Source organism: Marmota flaviventris, chromosome 17, assembly GCF_047511675.1.
Source record: "Marmota flaviventris isolate mMarFla1 chromosome 17, mMarFla1.hap1, whole genome shotgun sequence".
NCBI classification, from domain to species: domain Eukaryota; kingdom Metazoa; phylum Chordata; class Mammalia; order Rodentia; family Sciuridae; genus Marmota; species Marmota flaviventris.
The window spans coordinates 77,521,664-77,541,187 of record NC_092514.1 but is presented as its reverse complement, the minus strand read 5'-3'; the positions used below and the strand labels follow the sequence as shown (position 1 = coordinate 77,541,187).

General features: G+C 52.1%; 1 protein-coding gene across 5 annotated transcripts in view; it reads left to right on the top strand.

Moving 5' to 3' along the window:
- Ccdc57 (coiled-coil domain containing 57) overlaps window positions 1-19,524 on the top strand; it is an 89,977-nt gene that overhangs the window by 26,237 nt on the left and 44,216 nt on the right. For 3 of the 5 annotated variants that reach the window (XM_071603183.1, XM_071603182.1, XM_071603181.1), the window contains 5 exons: window positions 8,389-8,605; window positions 9,180-9,383; window positions 11,005-11,114; window positions 12,860-13,036; window positions 18,281-18,470. In XM_071603183.1, coding sequence (XP_071459284.1) covers window positions 8,389-8,605; window positions 9,180-9,383; window positions 11,005-11,114; window positions 12,860-13,036; window positions 18,281-18,470 — 898 coding nt within the window. Of the gene's footprint in view, window positions 1-8,388; window positions 8,606-9,179; window positions 9,384-11,004; window positions 11,115-12,859; window positions 13,037-13,281; window positions 13,704-18,280; window positions 18,471-18,627; window positions 19,348-19,524 lie in introns of those variants that run through there. The other 2 variants (XM_071603184.1, XM_071603185.1) reach the window with 2 other exon arrangements.

The window sequence follows — 19,524 nt, the reverse complement described above, 5'->3', positions numbered from 1 at the left end:
TAATGCTGCTGAATGCTGATTTTGGTTCTTTTGGATAATATCAAGGAGTGGATTAGCTGGTGGTTCCATTCCTAGTCTTTTGAGGATTTTCCGTGTTGCTTTCCAAAGGTGTACAAATTTGCAGTCTCAGCAACAACATATCATTGTGCCTTTTCCCCTGCACCCTTGCCAGCATATTTATTTATTTATTATTTGGTACCAGAGATTGAATGCAGGGGTGCTTAACACTGAGATAAATCCTCAGCCTTTTTAAAATTTCTTTTTTACAAATTTTTTAGTTGGACACAATACCTTTATTCCATTTATTTATTTTTATTTGGTACTGAGGATTAAACCCAGGGCCTCATCTGTATGAGGCAAGCGCTACACCACTAAGCTACAACCCCAGCCCTAAATTTATTTTTTATTTTGAAACAGGGTCTCGTTAGGTTGCTTAGGGCCTCACAAAGTTGCCAAGGCTGGCCTTGAACTTGTGATCCTCCTGCTTAGCGTCCCAAGTCACTAGGATTCAGGTGTGTGCCCTCTGCCTGGCCAACATTTATTATTATTTGTATTCTTTTTAAAAACTTTTTTTAATTGTGGTTGGACATAATACCTTTATTTCACTTATTTATTTATTTATTTATTTTTTAAAGAGAGAGAGAGAGAGAGAGATAATTTTTTAATGTTTATTTTTTAGTTTTCGGCGGACACAACATCTTTGTTTGTATGTGGTGCTGAGGATCGAACCCAGGCCGCACGCATGCCAGGCGAGCGTGCTACTGCTTGAGCCACATCCCCAGCCCCACTTATTTATTTTTATGTGGTGCTGAGGATCGAACCCAGGGTCTCACATATGCAAAGTGAGCGCTCTACCACTGAGCCCCAGCCCCAGCCCCAGCCCCAGCCCTACTTATCTGTATTCTTGATGGCTGCCATTCTGACTGGCATGAGATGAAATCTCAATGTAGTTTCAGTTTGCATTTCCCTGATTGCTAGGAATGTTAAATATTTTTTAATATATTTGTTGGCCAATTTGTATTTCTTCTTTTGAGAAATGTCTCTTTAGTTCTTTAGTCTATTCATTGATGGGTGTATTTTGTTGTTGTTGCTGAGTCTTTTGAGTTCTTTATGTGTTCTGGATATTAATGCCCCGTCAGAGGAGTGGGCGCCATTCCCTAGTCTTTCTCTTCATGGTCTTTTTTTTTTTTTTTAATATTTATTTTTTAGTTCTCGGCTGACATAACATCTTTGTTTGTATGTGGTGCTGAGGATCGAACCCGGGCCGCACGCATGCCAGGCGAGCACGCTAGCGCTTGAGCCACATCCCCAGCCCTCTCTTCATGGTCTTAATCATTTATTTTGCTGTGCAAAGGCTCTTTAATTTGTTGTCATCCCACTGACTGGTTCTTGGTTTTATTTCTTGAGTTTTAGGGGTTTTATTAAGGAAGTCAGTACCTGTGCCAAGATGTCGGAGTGTTGACCCTCTATGTTCTTCTAACTGTTGCAGAGCTTTTGATCTAATTCCTAAGCCTTTGATCCACTTTGAGTTGATGTTTGTGCATCTAGTTTAGGCATCTAGTTTCATTTTCTATGTATGTATATCCAGTTTTCCAAGCACAATTCATTAAAAAGACCATCTCTTTTCTCCGACATATTTTTCTATTTTTTTTTTTGTTGTTGTTCTTGTTGTTTTTTATACCAGGGATTGAACTCGGGGGCACCACTGAGCCACATCCCCAGCTCTTTTTTTTTGTATTTTATTTAGAGACAGGGTCTCCCTCAGTTACGTAGCACCTCTCTAAGTTACTGAGGCTGGCTTTGAACTCATGATCCTCCTGCCAAGCCGCATTCTCCACTGGGCCTGGCTCTCCAACATGTTTTTGGCGCCTTTACCAAGCATCAGTTGGCTGTGTTCCAGGTACACATGTGTGTATGTGTATATCAGATGCCTAAGTACCAGACACTCGGTGGATCGTCTCTGCCCCTGTTCCTCTGTTTTCAGGCCAATGCCATGCTGGTGTTTGCTGCCTGTGAATTGTCTGCTGCAGGTGTTGGTGCCCCGCACTGCTCTCTTGCTCAGTATTGCTTTGGCTATTCTCAGTCTTTTAGTCTTCCGTGTGAATTTCAGGACTATTTTTTCTATTTCTGTGAAAAATGTCACTGGTACTTTGTTGGGGACTGCATTGCGTCTGCGTGACACTTTAGTGGTGTGGCCGTTTTAACGGTGTCGACTCTGCCTCTTTCCGTCTTCTGGGACCTTCTTCGCTTCTCTCTTCAGTGTTGCACAGTTCTTGTTGTAAAGACCTTTGACCTCAGTTAGGTTCATTCCCAAGCACTTTATTTTATTGTGAGGTTATTGTGAGCAGGATAGGTTTTTTATTTGTTTCTCAGCAGGTTCATTATTGGAGTATAGAAAAGGGACTGATTTATGGGTGTTGATTTTTTTTGAAGTCTGCATTTACTTTTACTAAAATTACACCAATCAAGCCACGTGTCCTGCTTCCAGCGTGGGTCGTGTCTCGTCCTCAGGTGGTGATCTCAGAGTTCCTGCAACTAAACTTCATTTTTTTTTCAATCACCATACATCAAGTCTTTTTAATATAGCTTTTTAAAATTAAGTTATTTATTTATTCTAATTTGTTATATAGGACAGCAGAATACAATTCATTTCATATCACACATATAGAGTTCAACTTCTCAAGTCACACCATTCGTGTCTTCATATATGTACTTAGGGTAAGATGTCTGACTCATTCCACCGTCTCTCCTACCCTCTTGCCCCCTCCCCTCCCCTCCCCTCCCTCCCCTTTGCCCAATCTAGAGTTCCTCCATTCCTCCCATGCTCTCCCCACATCGCCATTATGAGTCAGAATCCTCACATCAAAGAAAGCATTCAGCCTTTGGTTTTTTGGGGATTGGTCAACTTCACTTAACATTATACTCTCCATCTCCATCCATTTACTTGCAAATGCCATGATTTTATTCTCTTTTAATGCTGAGTAATATTCCATTGTGTATACACACCACAGTTTCCCTACCCATTCATCTACTGAAGGGCATCTGGGTTGGTTACACAATTTAGCTACTATTAATTGTGCTGCTATAAACATTGAAGTGGCTGTGTCCCTGTAGAATGCTGTTTTTAGGTCCTTTGGGAATAAACTAAGGGTGGGATAGCTGGGTCAAATGGTTGCGTGTTGGTCTTTTGTCCTGCTACTTGGCTGAACTTGTTCATCAGCTCTAGAAGTCTTCTAGTAGAGTTAGTTGTGTTTGGTTTGGTTTATCTTCTCATATAGGATCATGTCATCAGCAAATACATAATTTAACTTCTTTTCCTACTTGTGAAATCCCTTTAATTTCCTTTTCTTGCCTGATTGCTCTGGCCAGAGTTTCAAGAACTATATTGAATAAGAGTGGCAAGAGTGGACATCCTTGTCCTGTTCCTGATTTTAGAGGAAACACTTTCAGTTTTCCCCTCTCACTATGATGTTGCTTCTGTCCCTAGCATCTCTGGTGTTTTTTTAATATGAAAGATGCTACATTTTGTTGAATGTGTTTTCTGCATCTATTGAGATAATCATGTTTTTATTTTTATTTCTATTTGTGTGGTGAATCACACTTACTGACTTTCATATGTTGAGCCAATCCCCGGGATGAAATCTGCTTGTTCATGGTATACTGTTTTTTTTTAATATGTGCTTGAATGTAGTTTGCTAATATTTTTTAAATATTTTGCTTTAGTTGTAGATGAGCAGGATACTCTTATTCACCTATTTTCTGTGGTGCTGAGGATTGAACCCAGTGCCTCACATGAGTGAGGCAAATGCTCTCCCACTGAGTGCAGCCGCAGCGCTGTTTCCTAGTATGTCATTGAGGATTTTTGCCTCTGTTTATCAGGGAGGGCAGTCTGGAATTTTCTTTCTTTGATATGTGTCTTTGTCTGGTTTTGGTTCCAGGGTGATATTGGCTTTATGGAATGCATTTGGGAGTGTTCCCTCCCTTTCTATTTCATAGAATAATCTGAGGTTAGTTCTTTAAAGACTGAGTAGAATTCCACTGAGAAGCCATCTGGTTTGGGGCTTTTCATTGTTAGAAGGCTTTTAATTACTATGTCAACGGTATTGCTTGGTATTGTTCAGTTTAGGTTTTCTATATCTTCCTGGTTCAATTTGGACAGATAATGTGTGTCTAGAAAATTGTCGATGATTTGTTTAGATTTTCCCATTTATTGGAGTTTGAGCTTCCCTCACGATCCTCTGGATTTCAGAAGTGTCTGTGGTGATATGGCCTCTTTCATCTCTAATTTTGTTGATTTAGGTCTTATTTTTTTAATTTGCTCTAATTAGTTCTACCTGACAGTAGAATGTATTTTGACACATTGATCACAAATGGCTCTTCTTTGTCTTTCCTTTGTTCGGTTTGGGTAAAGGTTCATCATCTTGGGCTGGGACACAGCTCAGTTGGCAGAGGGCTGGCCTCACATACACAGGCCCTGGGTTCAATCCCCAGCACCACAAAAAAATGTTTAAAAAGTTTATTAACTTAATATATCTTTTCAAAGAACCAACTCTTCATTGCACTGATCCTTTTTATTGTATTTTATTTTTTAATTTTTTAAAAATATTTATTTTTTAGTTTTCGGCGGACACAGCATCTTTGTTTGTATGTGGTGCCGAGGGTCGAACCCGGGCTGCCCGCATGCCAGGCGAGCACGCTACCGCTTGAGCCACATCCCCAGCCCCCTTTTTATTTTATTTATTTTATCCCAGTTTCATTAATTTCAACTCTGATCTTAGTTATTTTCTGTCTTCTACAGATTTTAGAATTAGTTGGTTCTTGCTTTTTGGGGACTTTGAGAGTATTTATTTGGGATCTTTCTTTTTTTTAATATTTTTTAGACGTTGCTGGGCCTTCATTTTGTTCATTCATTTACATGCGGTGCTGAGAATCAAACCCAGTGCCTCACACCTGCCAGCGAGTGCTCTGCCCCTGAGCCCCGCCCAGCTCCTGGGAGTGTTTCTTTCTGTATGTAGGAACTCAATGCTGTAAATTTTCCTCTTTAACTGCCCTCATGGGGTTTCAGAGATTTTGATACATTGTGTCTCTGTTCTCACTTGTTTCTGAGAATTTTTAAAATTTCTCCTTTGATTTCTTACAGGACCCATTCCTCATTGGAAAGCATATTATTCAATCTCCACATGTTAAAATGGTGTCTGTTTGTGCTGGGGTTGTAGCCCAGAGCACCTGCCTTGCATGTGTGAGGCCCTGGGCTGGATCCTCAGCACCACATAAAAATAAATAAATAAAAACAAAGATATTGTGTCCATCTACAACTAAAAAAAGTTTTTGAAAAATGGTTTCTGTTTTTTATCTTGTTATTGATTTCTAATTTTATCCTATTATGAGCTGATAGGATGTAAGAAATTATCTCTATTTTTTAATATTTTCTTAGACTTGCTTTGTGCCCTAAAATATGGTTTATTTTAGAGAAAATTCCTTGTTAGTGGGAAGAAAGTAAATTTGGTTGTTGATGGATGAAATATTCCATAGATGCCTGTTAGTTTCACTTGATTAATGATATTTTCATTTCTGAGAGCCTTGGTTAGTTCATGACTGGATCACCTACCTACTGGTAAGAGCGTTGCTGGACTCGCCCAGTGTTGTCCGGTTGTGGTCTGTGTGACTCTTGTGTGCAGATACACTGACAGTCGTGGTGCAGACATCTGCAGTCGTCGTATCCTGCGGTTGGATGATGCCTTGCCCAGTATGGGTGGCCTTTGTTTCTTGGTCTACCTTGTCTGAGATAAGAGTAGTCATCTCTGCTTGCTTTCAGTCTCCATTTGCATGGTACATATCTTTTTCTCTTCTTCACATTTGGCCTATGGATGTTTTTGCCTGAAAGGTGAGTCTCTGTCAACAACACATGGTCGGGTCTTGTTTTTTAATCCTGTGTGCCAATCTATGTCTTTTAGTTTAGACCATTTACATTCTGTGTTACTATAGAGAGATGATTTTTATTTCCTGCCATTTCAACTTATTTCTAATGCTTAATTAAGAGAGGATTCTCCCCTGATTGATATGATTCCAGTGGGACTCATGCATTCACTGGCTCTGGTGTTTATTTTTATTTCATCTGTATGAGATTCTTCATTGAGCTCGTTCTGTAGTGCAGGCTTAGTGGTCATGAATTTCTTTAGTTTCTGCTTGTCACGGAAGATTTTTATTTCAACTTGAGTTCTGAAGGGTAGCTTCGATGGATACTGCAGTCTTGTCTGCACCTGTGATTTATCAGGGCTTGGTGCACATGATTCCAAGCACTTCTGGCTTTTACAGTCTGGCTGAGAGAACAACAGCAAGTTTAATTGGCTTATCTGTAAATGTGACCTTCATTTTTCTCCTGCGACTTAGAATTCTATCCTCGTTCTGTTTAGGTACCGTCATTATAATGTGTGTTGGAGAGGATCTTTTTTGATCTTATCTATTTGGGTTCTAAATGCCTCCTATATTTGGATTTTCATTGTTATAAGGATTGGAGATTTTTCTGATATTATTTCATTAAAAAATTTGTGCATCGATTTGTATTTGGGGTAAAAATGGGAGTTCATAACCCACTTGAATCAAATGTATGATATGTCATGAGCTTTGTAATGTTTTGAACAACTAATAAAAAAAAAACCTTAAATAAAAGAAAAGAAGCTTGAGGAAAAAAAAATTGTGCATTCCTTTGGTTTTATTCAAGTGCCTTCTTCTACACCAATGATTCTTATATTTGGCCTCTTAAGTTATCCCATATTTCTTTGACTATTCTAGTCGTGATTTCCTAACATCTTTTCTTTACTTGTTGACTTAATTATCAAGTTTATATTCTTTGTCTTTGAGGTCTGAGAATCTGAGAATCTGTTTTCTTTTTTTTTTTTCTTAAGAAAGAGGAGAGGGAGGGAGGGGGGAGAGAGAGAGAAAGAGAGAGAGAGAGAATTTTTTTTAATATTTATTTTTTTAGTTTTTCGGCGGACACAACATCTTTGTTTGTATGTGGTGCTGAGGGTCGAACCCGGGCCGCACACATGCCAGGGGAGCGCACTACCGCTTGAGCCACATCCCCAGCCCCTGTTTTCTTTCTTTTTTTTTTTTTTTTAAGTTATTCTTTTTTAAATTATTTTTTAGTTGTCGATGAACCTTTACTTTTATTTATTTATTTATTTATTTGTGGTGCTGAGAATCGAACCCAGTGCCTCACACCTGCTAGGGAAGTGCTCTACCACTGAGCTATAAGCCCAGCCCTATAACCCCAGCCCTGAGAGTCTGTTTTCAGCGTGGTCTAATCTATGGGTGATGCTTTCAACTGAATTTTAAATTTGTTTTATTGAATCTCTCATTTCCAGTATTTCTCTGGTTCTTTTTCAGAATCTCTTTGAAAAAGAAATGTTCTTTCATTTCCTGCATTTTCTCTCTAGTTTCATTTCTTAATCTTCTTTTAGCTTATAGAACATTCTACCAGAACTTCCTCCACGGTGGTGTTTATGGACACAGCAGTTGAAGTGTTGTGGGCTCTCTCGGGTGGCCCGTTCCCTTGTTTGTGTGTCTTCCCGTCTGTGGGGACGATTACCTCTACTTAAGGGAGGGGACACTAGTGACCCCCTTCTTAGGAGCCCAGGCTGTGTGAATGTGACACTCCCACTGAGCATGTGCCTCTGCTGCTGACCCAGACCAACTGCAGTCACTTCAGGGAGGAGCCAGATGCTAGCTAACCTCAGGGGGAGAGGTACTGAGGGTGTTCCCTGGACTTCCTCCAATCCAAGCATAAAACTGGAGCAACGTTTTTGAATAGATCGAGAAATTGATTATTAAAGATTACAAAATACTATTTAACTACATAGGAATTCAAAGGCGGAAGAGAGAAAAAAAATACAAACTAAGATGAAAAGAAGAACATTTGGGGGTGATTTGAGACAGGGGCAGGTAATGCAAGAAGGGAAAGAAATTAGGAGAAACAGTGAAACCTGTTCTGGGAAGCAAAGAGAAGGAATGATTCCAGTTACTAGTTTTTATCTTGAGACAGAGTTTTGCTAAATTGCCCGAGCTGGCCCTGAACTTGGGATCCTCCTGCTCAGCCTCCTGAGTTACTGGGATTACAGGTGTGTGCCACTCCACCCAGCTATCCCCAGCCCTTTTTAAAATTTTATTTAATTTGGTTTTTTTCTTTCTGTTTTTGTTTGTTGCTTTGTGATGCTGGGAGTTCAACCCAGGGGTGCTCCATAAGCCCTTTTAGTTCTTTATTTTGAGACAGGGTCTTTCCAAGGTGCCCAGGCTACCCTTGAACTTGTGTTCCTCCTGCCTTGGCCTCATGAGCCTCTGGGTCCCAGTGCAGTCACCGCGCCCCACTTTTCTCTTGTGTGTGTTTGACAGTTCCCAAGGCAGCACAGAGGGGAAATCAGTTCGGCTTTTCCATCCAGTGAAATCCAGCGGCTGCAAGACCAGAACACGAGCTTGCGGAATGCTGTCGCTCAGATGAGGAGGGAAATGGAGGCGCTGAGTGGGGAGACTCTTCCTTCTGCACAGTCGGGAGAGAACGCATGCACACACCTGCCCGAGGCTGAGGCTGCGGGGGACACGGCCCCTCCTCGTGAGTGGAGGTGGGGAGGGTTAGGCTTGCCCACTGGTCGCCTTGGATGGTTCCTGTCCGAGTCTTGTTTAAGTTTACGTGCCCTTCAACAAATCATTCCAAGGCTGGAAGGCTGCTGTTCCCCCAAGAGACGGTCCTGAGCTTTGTGTTTAAGTCTTTTTCTTGGTGAAGGGGAGGGGAATGTACAGGGTGCATGCCTGATGCACTTAGAAGCTGGAACAGGCTGGGTCAGGCAGGACACTGTGCTGTCCCGAGTAGCTGGCAGTGGGAGCCACCTGGCAGGGCCCTGCTCCCGAGAAGTACCCTGTGGTGGGGCTGAGATGGTGGCCCCTCCCGGGCCGGGCTCATAGTGGGCACCAGAGCAGCTGTGTGACCAGTGCCTGAGGTAGGGACTGTTTCCTGTTGTCACAGAGGCCTGTGGGAAAAGGCCGGTAGAATCTGTCCCCGTCTCTGATCCCTGCTCAGAGGACGTGGAGGCTGGGCGGGTCTCTCCACGCGCACTCTGGGGGAGGAGGGGAGAGAAGGCCCTAGTGGGCAGGAGGGAGCAGAGGACGTTTGCTGGTGTTTTGGGCAGGTTACGTTCTGGCCCTGGCAGCAGAAGTGCAGAACTTGAAGCACAAGCTCAGCGCCCTGGAAGGAGAGCTGGCCGGCTCGCCGGGGCCTCCAGAGACATCCTCGGGGGACGCCAAGCTGCACCCCAGCGCCCTGGAAGGAGAGCTGGCCAGCCTGCTGGGGCCCCCCGAGCTGCACCCCAGTGCCCCCACCTTCACAGAGACTGGTGAGGGTCCCTGGGTGGCTGTGTCACAGACTGTCTGCCCCAATGAAGTGAAAATGACCCCCACGGGAAGTCTTCCAAATGCAGGTGCAACCGTGGGGGTCCAGATCCAGGAGCCTTGCCCCTGCTAGCTGCCGCTGACCCCTTACCCTTCTCAACTTGGCGTTGTGTGGTGCACATGCTCCCGCCCGGCTCCTTTTGCTTCCTGTGTAGTCCACAGAGCCAGCTGTTTCCCAAGGTCTTTGTGCTGACCACAGTGCCTCAGCCCTCCAGGAGAGCTCGCCCACTTGCAGGGCTGCCACCGTGAAGAAACCACAGTTGGCCTTAACAGACCCTGCCACCAGCTGGGGCCCAGAGGGCTGCCCCAGTCCTGGGCAGTGCTTACTGGATGAGGGACTTGGCCGGTTGCTATCTTGGTTCTAGCTGGCCTCCTTGGTGGAAACCCATATCCTCTCCCCAGAAGGGTGCTGTCCCTGGTGCAGGGCAGGACACAGCCAACTGGTAGGAGCGGAAGAGGGCAGGTGGCTCCCGCGGTCCTGGGGCTCCCTCAGTCCTGGGGCTCCCGCGGTCCTGGGGCTTCCCCTGGTCCTGGGGCTCCCGCGGTCCTGGGGCTCCCTCAGTCCTGGGGCTCCCCCGGTCCTGGGGCTTCCCCTGGTCCTGGGGCTCCCGCGGTCCTGGGGCTCCCTCAGTCCTGGGGCTCCCCCGGTCCTGGGGCTCCCCCGGTCCTGGGGCTCCCCCTGGTCCTGGGGCTCCCGCGGTCCTGGGGCTCCCTGGTTCTGGGGCTCCCTGATCCTGGGGCTCCCCCGGTCCTGGGGCTTCTGCTAGTCCTGGGGCTCCCCCTGGTCCTGGGGCTCCCTGGTCCTGGGGCTCCCTGGTCCTGGGGCTCTGGGAGCTGGCTTCCCTTGAGCCTCTTGTTCTTGCTCATTGGTGTTCCTGGGGTGCGGGCTCCTCTGACACCTGAGCCAGGGGTAGAGGGAGAAGAAAGGACAGGGACTCCCGGGAGTCCTCCTGGGTGCCCGCAGCCCCTTCCCAGGGACAGCCCTCAGTAGGGGCTGCTCGTGTCCTGGCCCCGCTGCTCGTCATGCCCAGTGGTGGGCCGGCGGCCCCGCTCACCTCCTCACACAGCCTGCCGCCTGGATGGCTCTAGAGAGGCCTGGTGCTCAGGGTCCCTCCTTCCGAGTGTGGCTAGCTGGGTCTGCCCATTGGTTGTCCGGGGCGTTCTGCCACTGCGGGCGTCCCCTGTCCTTTCTTTATCATTTTTTTTTTTGCCTCAAACTTGTGTCCTCCTGCCTTGGCCTGTGCCACCACTCCTACGTCATTTCTTCTTGGACCATGTGTCACAGGGGCATCTTTTTGCTTAATTCCCAAATAAACATTCCTCCATCTAGGAGAAGCAGCAGCCGCTGGCCTCTCAGCTGCTACGTGGTGAGGTGTGTCTGTCCTGCAGAGGCTCCTGCTCTTTACGTGAGGACTCTTCTGCTCCTTGCAGGGACTCACACCCCTCACTTCCTCTCCCCGAGTCCACTCAGCAGCCTCCCTGGCTCCCCCTGGTCCTGGGGCTCGTGAGACATGGTGTTCTTGATTTTCCAGATCTGAGCCTCACAGAAGTTGCTATTCTCTGCAGGAGAATCTGTCACAGATGGTCACGCATCCACTGGATTGGCACTGGCACTCAGGAAGCTCAGAGACAGAGTGCATCTCTTGAACTTGCTGGTGACACGTCTCAGAAAGAAGGTGAGATGGTCCTTTGATAGGCACGGCAGTGCAGCTCTTCCTCCGAGAGAGCCATTCAGGGGTGCAGGCCTGCTGACCCTGGAAGTCCACTTGCCCTTTCTGTGCCTGTTTGCTTCTCAGCAAAGGGCTGTGGTGAGCAGCAGTGGCTTATCTCGTGTGTGGCTGTGGAAGGTGCCCAGGTGCGGTGGCACAGGCCTGTGATCCCAGCAACTGGGGAGGCTGAGGCAGGAGGATCGCAGTTCTAGGCCAGCCTCAGCCACCTAGCGAGACCCTATCTCAAAATAAAAAATGAAAAGGTCTGAGGACATAGCTCAGTGGCACAGCAGCCCTGGACTCCATACCAGTGCCAAAAAGAAAAGGAAGAACCGGGAGAGGGGAGAAGAGGTCTCGGCAGTGCGGCCAGAGGGACGCGCGGGCCCTGTGTGGGGTGGCCCTGGGTGAGGGCACTGTGGTCCTGCTTTGCACACTCACCACAGGGTCCTCAAGGCCGCCTGCCCGAGGCACAGGCCAGCGCCTCCTTCCTCCCCCACTGCGTCCACTCGTGGTGTGGTGCGTCACCTCCTGTCCACCTCTTCTCAGCAGAGGCCTGAGTAGTGCTGCCATGTGGGTCGCGTGTGGGTTTCTCTGGGGACGAGCATTTGGGGCTGGGGTATGCCTGAGTGGAGCTGTGGGGTCCGGGGCAGCTCCGTGCTCAGCACTTGCAGGACCCCCACCCTTGCCCCCACACAGTCCAGCCCGGCAGTGCGGCTGTTTTCTGTCTTTTCACTCCCGTCACCTGGTGGGTGTGAAGTGGCGTCTAGTGAGGTGGTCACTCACATTTTCCTGGTGATGGTGATGCTGACCACCTCTTCATGGGGTCCCTGGCCATTTGTACACCTTCAGTGGAGAAATGTCTGTTTAGATCCGTGGCTGTTATTAACTGGGTTATTCGTCTTCACTGTCGAGAGGTCAGAGTCCCCCACAGATACACGATCTGCTGCATCTCCCCCATTCTGTCTTTTCACCTTTCGTGGTGTCCAAAGCAGAAACGGTTTAGTTTTGATCAGGTCCCGGAGGTCCCGCCAGCCTGTGTCACCTGCAGCTCTTGCTGTGGCCTGTGACTTCATTTGAACCTTCCGCCTACCTCTGCTGCTTTGACTGACTGGTGGGGGAGGCCCACTGCTCTCAGCTGCTCGCAGTGCTGTAGAGGTGTTTGTTTCTCCCTGGGACTGGGATTGGGAGGAGGTCCCAATGCATCACCACACAGACTCTCCCCAGCAGCACTGGGGCCAGCCCAGGGCAGGTGCGCTGCTGATCATGTCCGCCTGCAGAGAAACTCCTCGCTCCTCTCTGCTCCCCTGCTGCCTTTTTAAAAACGTTTTTTCGTTGGCTCTTTTTAGTTGTCCGTGAGAGCAGAGTGTATTTTGACGTATCTCACACACGTGGACTATGGCTTCCCAGTCTGTGGTTGTGTGGAGTCGCAGGGAGCCATGTCCAGTTCACCCCACTGTCTTCCCATTCCCCTCCCCTGCCTTCTCTTCCTTCCCCCTTGTCTAGTCCAGTGAACTTCTGTTCTTCCCACCCACTTACGGTGGGTCACATCCACACAGCAGGAGAGCACCCGGCCTTTGGTTTGGGGGATGGGCTTATTTCACTTACATGACGGTCCCCACTTTCCCCAGGTGCCTCTGAGGGCCCTTCTTCCTGTCCTTGTGCAGCCCCGGCACCCCCGGCCTTGTCCCTCGCATTGTGAAATGGCCTTCTAGGTGCAGCGGAAGCCCCTGGAGCCGCACACCCTCCACCTCGAGCTTCCCCGGGAGGTGGACCAGGTGCATGTGGAGGTGCTGGAGCTTCAGAAGCAGGTGGCTGAGCTGGAGAAGCATCCTGGGACAGCCCAGCGGGAAGGAGAGCAGCCTCTAGGCAGGAAGCAGCTCAGGAGAGAGGTGGGTCCCTTCCGGCCTCCCACAAGCTGCCCCGCGCTCCTCCTGCACTGCTCCAAGGGCCCGGCCCTGCGGGTGCTCGGCACACCTTGCGGCTCTGCCGTGCGGCTGCCTCTGTCCTTCGCCTTCTCCTCCTCCGCCTGCCTCTGTGAACTTGCTCCTGCCTCTGGTCCTCTCTGACTAGCTGCAGTGTCACCGCGGCACAGCCCACACCCCTCCCACAGAGAGCTGCCCGCTTCCTCTGACAGGCCTGGGCTGTCTGCTGAGAGGCGTGCGTTGTGTGGACTGGCTCGGCCCTGCCCATGGGAGGAGGCCTCTGAGGCACTCACCACAGCATCCAGAGCCTTGGTGGCACTCAGGTCTTTGCACCAAGTGCCTGCCAAGCCTGTGACGGGTCAGCCTCACAGAGGACCTCGGGTCCTGACTCTGGCTTAGCAGTGACAGGCAGGCCCTTTTTTCTTACCTAAAGCTCTGAGGGACTAGTGGGGACAGTCAGACAGTCCAGCCTCCTCAGGTGTCCTCAGGCCCTGCCAGTAACCTGCAGTGCTGCCCCACAGTGACCTGCCATGACTTGTGACCTTCAGTGGCCAGGCACGATGACACACACCTGTAATCCCAGCTACTTGGAAGGCTGGGCAGGAGGATTGTGAGTTTGGGGTAACCCTGGACAATTTAGCAAGACCCTGTCTCAAAATTAAAAAAAAAAAAAAAATTAAAGGCTGGGGATATTGCTCAGTTGTAGATATCCCTGCGTTCAGTCCCCAGTACTGCCCCCCCCAAAATCTGGTCAGTTATCTGCTGCGACTGTTGTGGTGACTTGTGGTCATCTTTAGTGACCTGGATGGCCTGTGGTTATCAAAGGTGACCTGTCAATCAACAGAAGGTTTTAGGGACATGAAGTAGTGTCTGGAAGGTACTCAGAGTCTTCTGGTAGAAGCAGAGGAGGTGAAGACAGTGGAGGTGTCCCCTTAGCACCAGGGACCCGAGAGGAAGAGCAGCCCCAGGGCCTCTGGCAGGGGCTGCCTAGGAATGGCCCGGAGAAGCCCAGCAGGGCTGAGCAGCAGAGCACCCAGTGCCCAGCACCCAGAGCCCAGCCTGGCATCCCTGCCTCCACAGTGCAGCAACACCGGGTTGACTCCCAGCCGCCGGGCACTTCGGGCCTTTGCCCCAGCCTGCCACAGCCCCTCCCAGGACAGCGCCTGCAGCCAGGCCTTAGCAGCCTTTATACCTGCTCCTCCTTCCCGTTTGCCCAGCGCAGAGGGGCAGAAAGCACATGCAGAAGCTGAACTGAGAGCCAAGGTACTAATCCATGGTAGCAGCGGGCTGGAAGGCCCTGCCCCGCTCTTCCAGGGCAGGTGGCCTCAGAGTCGTGTACATAGCCGTGCAGGCAGACCCTGTGGGACAGCGGAAGGCTTAGGAAGCACGGTGACCAGCACCCCCACAGATGCTGCTCGCTGCCCGCAGCACACCTGGGTGCCAGGAGAGGGGAGGCAGGGAGGCCGTTCCTGGGCGCCACACAGGGCTGGAGTCACCTCCAACAGGCAGAGGAGCCGTGGGAGGGGCCCTGCTCCCAGGACCAAGGCTGCAGGGACAGTGCCCCCCGGCACCCAGCACAGACTGAGGCAGGGGGCCACGGCACCCTCCACAGGGGCTTCCTGCCACGTCTGGCCCCATAATGACAGGACAGACTACAGCTCACTGAACCAGCAGGCAGTCACCGGGCCACACGGGGCAGGCGAACAGGTGCGTCACGAGAGAGGAGCTGGCACCTCAAATCAGAACGTCGCCAGCAAACGTGAAGGACCACGCAGCTGGGTGAACCAGAGGGAGGCCAAGCCCACTGGGAATCCAGTCACCGCGTCTGGAGGCCAGGGACAGGACGCGTCTCCCGTCTCCCGTGGAGAGGCCTCAGGGCCTCCCCAGGGTCAGCACACAACACCTCCCACCTCAGGCAGGAGGCCCTGGGCTCACAGCGGAGCCTAGGCGCAAGGTGTCCTGGGCACCCAGGGAGGGATGGCCTGCACTCCAGGTGTCAGTGTCACCAGGGGCCAGCCCTCCAACGCTGCGAGTGTTCTGGGTCCCACAGGAGAATCAAGCTGGGAAGGGCCTGGTGGGAACACCGGGTGGAGTCACGCGTCCCCGTCCCTGTCAGAGAGCAGGGGCCGCGTGAGGTGGTGGGAGGGCTCCGTGTGCTCTCAGAGTGCTTGGGGGGTCTCACGTGGAGGGTTAGGGTTAGGGTTAGGGCAGCACACAGCCGCCACCTGCCCCCAGGCGGGGAGCTGTCCTTGCAGCTCCTCTCTCCAAGGCAGGTTCCCGCCAGCCGCGGCACGAGGGGTCTCAAGCTGGCCACACTTGTCCCCCCTAGGACTCAAGTCGGCTTGCTTCCTGCCACAGGCTGTCCCGCCCTGTTCGGGTGTCCAGGGCAGCTCCAGGGTCTGTCCCTGGGTCCACTGGGGGGCAGTGTTGGCCACCTGGAGGCTCTGGTAAGCAGCCGGCTTGAAGGCCCTGCCACAGCTGGCCCCTGGGGGATGGGCCTGCTGGTCTGCCTGCTGGTCTGCCTGCTGGTGCTTCCTGGGGCCTGGAGCCCGCACTCGGCAGCCTCCCCAGGACTGCTTGGTCAGTGTCTGGTGGAGGTCATTGAGTCGTCTCAGTGGGGCAGACCCTTCCATTTCCTCCCAAGATGCTGACGCCAGTACCCAGGCAGGGCAGTATCCCCACCCTGGGGTGAGTACAGGGGTGGGACTGCCACTGCACCTGTTAAAAAAAGTCCCCCTGAATACGTCTCAGGTTGTGTGATCTCTATTTTGGGGAAAGACTTCACAGAGTCATCAAAATAATTTTTTTCTTTTTCCCCTCAGCAGGGATTGAACCCAGGATTGCTTAAACACTGAACTACACCCCTTGTTTGTTTGTTTGTTTGTTTAGAGACAGGGTCTTGCTAAGTTGCTTAGGGCCTCACTTGATTGCTGGGACTGATTTTGGATTCGCAGTCCTCCTGCCGCAGCCTCCCAAGCTGTCAGGATCGTGGATGTGTGCCACCAAACCTGGTCAAAATAAACATAGCAGATAGAGTTTTACCAGCAACTGACCCAGGGAGGTCCACTCTACATCTCCTAGGTCAGTGTTGAGCCTGGAACAGGGACAAGGCTGCGGCCATTCCTCTCTGCTGTGCACTTATGACAGTTGAAGGGCCAGGGCACCACCAGGCTGCTGGGTCGCGTGGACGCCATCTCTGGGTCAAGGGGCCTGCATCTGGAGAGCAAATTTTCCCTCAGACTCTAGATGTCTGAAGCCAGGTGCAGTGGGCCCCCCCATATTCCCAGAACTCTGGAGGCCGAGGCAGGAAGATCTCAAGTTCAAGGTTAGCCTGGCAACTTAATGAGACCCTGTCCCAAAAATAAAAATGAGGACTGGGGTTGAGGCTCAGCAGTAGAGCGCTCACCTAGCACATGTGAGGCGCTGAGCTTGATCCTCAGTGCCACATTAAAATAAAATAAAGGTATTGTGTTCAGCTACAACTAAAACAAAATATTTAAAAAATCAGTAAATTAAAATGAAAGGACTGGGAGTGTGGCTCCGCAGCAGAGCGCTCGCCAGCGTGTGCAGGCCCGGGCTCGTCCCAGCCCTGAGAACAGGCCCGCCAGCCTCTAGAGTCTGCCTCCTGCATGAAGGCGGCTGCAGAGCAGAGGGTCCCACAGAGCCAGCCTTGAAACAGGAGGGGTCCCCGCATCCTTGGCAGGCCCCACCTGCAGGGAGGTCAGAGGCACCGGTCACACGCACTGGAGAGAATGCCAGGGGTCTGGGGTACTCCTGCCTGCCGCACCCCTCCTGGGTGCTGCCCTCACCTGGCCTGGCCTCAGACCTCGGAGCCACAGGACTTTCCTTGTTCAAGAGAAAGGCAGACATGGCTCTTCGCTGTGTCACTCCATGACCCCCTAGGTCCCTCGTGGCCTGCAGCATATGCTGGAGGTGCTGGTACACAGTGCCCCACGGCTCCCGGGGCACCTGTGGGACAGCAGTACCTGGAGGGCTTGGGTACCTTCCAGTCCTGGGAAGCTGGCCAGGACAGGACACTCAGGTCTGTTCCAGGGACTCGGGGCTCCGGCGGCCAAAACGGGAGCAACCTGGCTTCTCTCACAAGCGCCAGGGCCCGGGGCGTCATGGTTTCTCCTGTGCCCTGGTCTTACCCTAAACGCCCCCTTGTGCTGCACCTGTACTTGCACATGGCCATGTGTGGTGTGGGCCCCATGTCCAGGCCGGGCAGTGAGCCACGTGGTGCCTCCTCCTGCTTGGGCCCCTTGGCTTTCTCCTCCTGGCGTCTTTAGCACAGCTGGGGACCCCAGCTGGTCTGTGGTGTCCAGAGAGGGACCTGGGCTTCGGCTTCGCAGGGGTGGAGAAGGGTGAGCCCAGGGGGAGGAGAAGCAGCTAGTGCAGGCCCAGGGCGGCGGCTGGGGCGGGACAGGAGGGTGAGAAGCAGCCTGGTCCTGCAGCCCTCGGCCAGAGGCTCACTCTGGCCACTCCCCCCGAACCAAGGGAGAAAGGTGCTGAAAAGCAGGAGAGGCGCTCTGGTGGGTGTGGCCACCTGCAAGTCCAGGGACCACCTTCCACCCTGTTTCCAGGTGCTGACCCTAGCTACCCGGCAGCTGGCCAGGCCCGCACATTGTCAGGCCGTCCTGGTCAGCTGTGGTCTGGTGCCATTGCCTCAGGGTCGGTCAGGTGGGGCCTTGTCCATCAGAAACCTGCTGTGGTCTGGGGCAGTCCAACTCACACAGGGTGTTTGTTTCCCTGGAACCTGAGGTGACTCAGCAAAGGAGACAGATCAGTGGGAGGCTTTTAGTTGCCCACCGGACATTCGCAGGCCGAGGGGGGAGTCTGCAGTCCTCTTGGGTCTGGGGGCTTGCCCTGGGGGAGCCACTGTGCCGGTTGGGTGTATGAATTCTCATTGTCCCCTCTCGAGGACACAAGGGCCAACGCCCTGCAGGGCTGTGGGGGAGGAACTCTCAGAGACTCTGAGTTGGGGGTTGCCAAGGCCTGTGGCCAGCAGAAAAAGGACTAGAGACCTGGGCAGGCCGCCGCCTGGAGAGGAGGCATCACAGGCCAGGCTGAGCGCAGGGAGCGGCCACCAGCCAGGCAGGCAGCAGTGCCCAGTCTGGGAGGGCCATCTGCACCTGGCCCCTCGTCCTCCACCATGCAGGGCCCTGTGGTCTGGGGTCTTACAGGGTGTCTGCGTGTGGGTTTTATTTACAGGGCCTTGCAGATGAGAGGCCCGTGGGGACGAAGGACCAGCCGGGGGCACAGCCGCCACAGGCCTTATCCGTGCCCCACCTGCAGAGGAAGCTGAAGGCAGCAGCTAAGAAGGTCCTGCGCCTCCGCCTGGAGAAGGAGCAGCTCATGGAGATGGGGAACCGGCTCCGGGCACAGCAGGGACACCCCAAAGGTGAGTCCCTGGGAGCGGGACTGGCCAGGGCGCGGACTGCCAGGACCACTCCCTGCACACCTGTCGGGAGCCTGGGGTCGGCAGGGGGCCTGGCCTGGGCCTCGCGGGGAGCGAGAGGACCACAGAGTGGAGCGGTTAGACGCCTCTGGCCCGGCAGGACCCCGCCTCTCAGGATGGCCCAGCAGCAGATCCCCGACGGAGGTGAAGGCCAGGGAGGCTGGGACTACAGGACTCTGACACGGATTTGTGGCACAAGGCCGGCTGCCGCAGAGGGCCAGAGGGCCGGGAGAAGCAGGGTCCCAGTCCAGGGTCTCCCGGCCTGAGTGGGAGTCTCGCCCTGTGCGGGCTCACCACTGTCCTCAAGGGCTGCAGAGAGGGGTGCAGCGCAGTGCCCGCTGCAGCCTCCTCACTCACCTGCCCACTGCCCTCGTGCGCATTTCAGCAAGATGACAATTGTCAGGCTTTAAGCATCTGTGGTGGCCCCAAAGGCGAGCTCTGGAGCGTCCACCATCTGGCCATGCCTTCTATCCATTGCCTGCACACTACCAGCAGCTGGGGCCGGGACTGGGTTGGCATGAACCTGCTGCAGACGTGAAACTCCAGTCTGTGTGCCCTTAACAGCTGGGAGCAGTGGGGCATGGTGCCTTGCAATTCAGGAGGCCAAGGCAGGAGGATCCCGAGTTCTCAGCCAGCCTCAACAACTCAGCGATGCCCAGCCTTAGAATAATATAAAGGGCTGGGGACGTGGCTCAGTGGTGAAGTGCCCCGGGTTCAATCCCCAATACAAATCGCCCCCCCCCCCAAAACCTGGGAGCCGCAAGCACGGTAAAGGGTCTAGCAGGAGTAGCACTTCGCCTGCCCAGTTGGAGAGCTCTTCAGATGGCGCCATCGGGCTGGGGCGCAGCCGAGTGGCAGAGAACTTGCCTAGTGTCCCTGAGGCCCTGGGTTCAGTCTCCAGCACCACAATGGGAGGAAGAGAAGAAGGAAGGTAGGAAGACGGGTCGCCATCTAAGGGAAAGGGGTCAGGGTGCTGTGCCTCGTCCTCCAGCCTCTG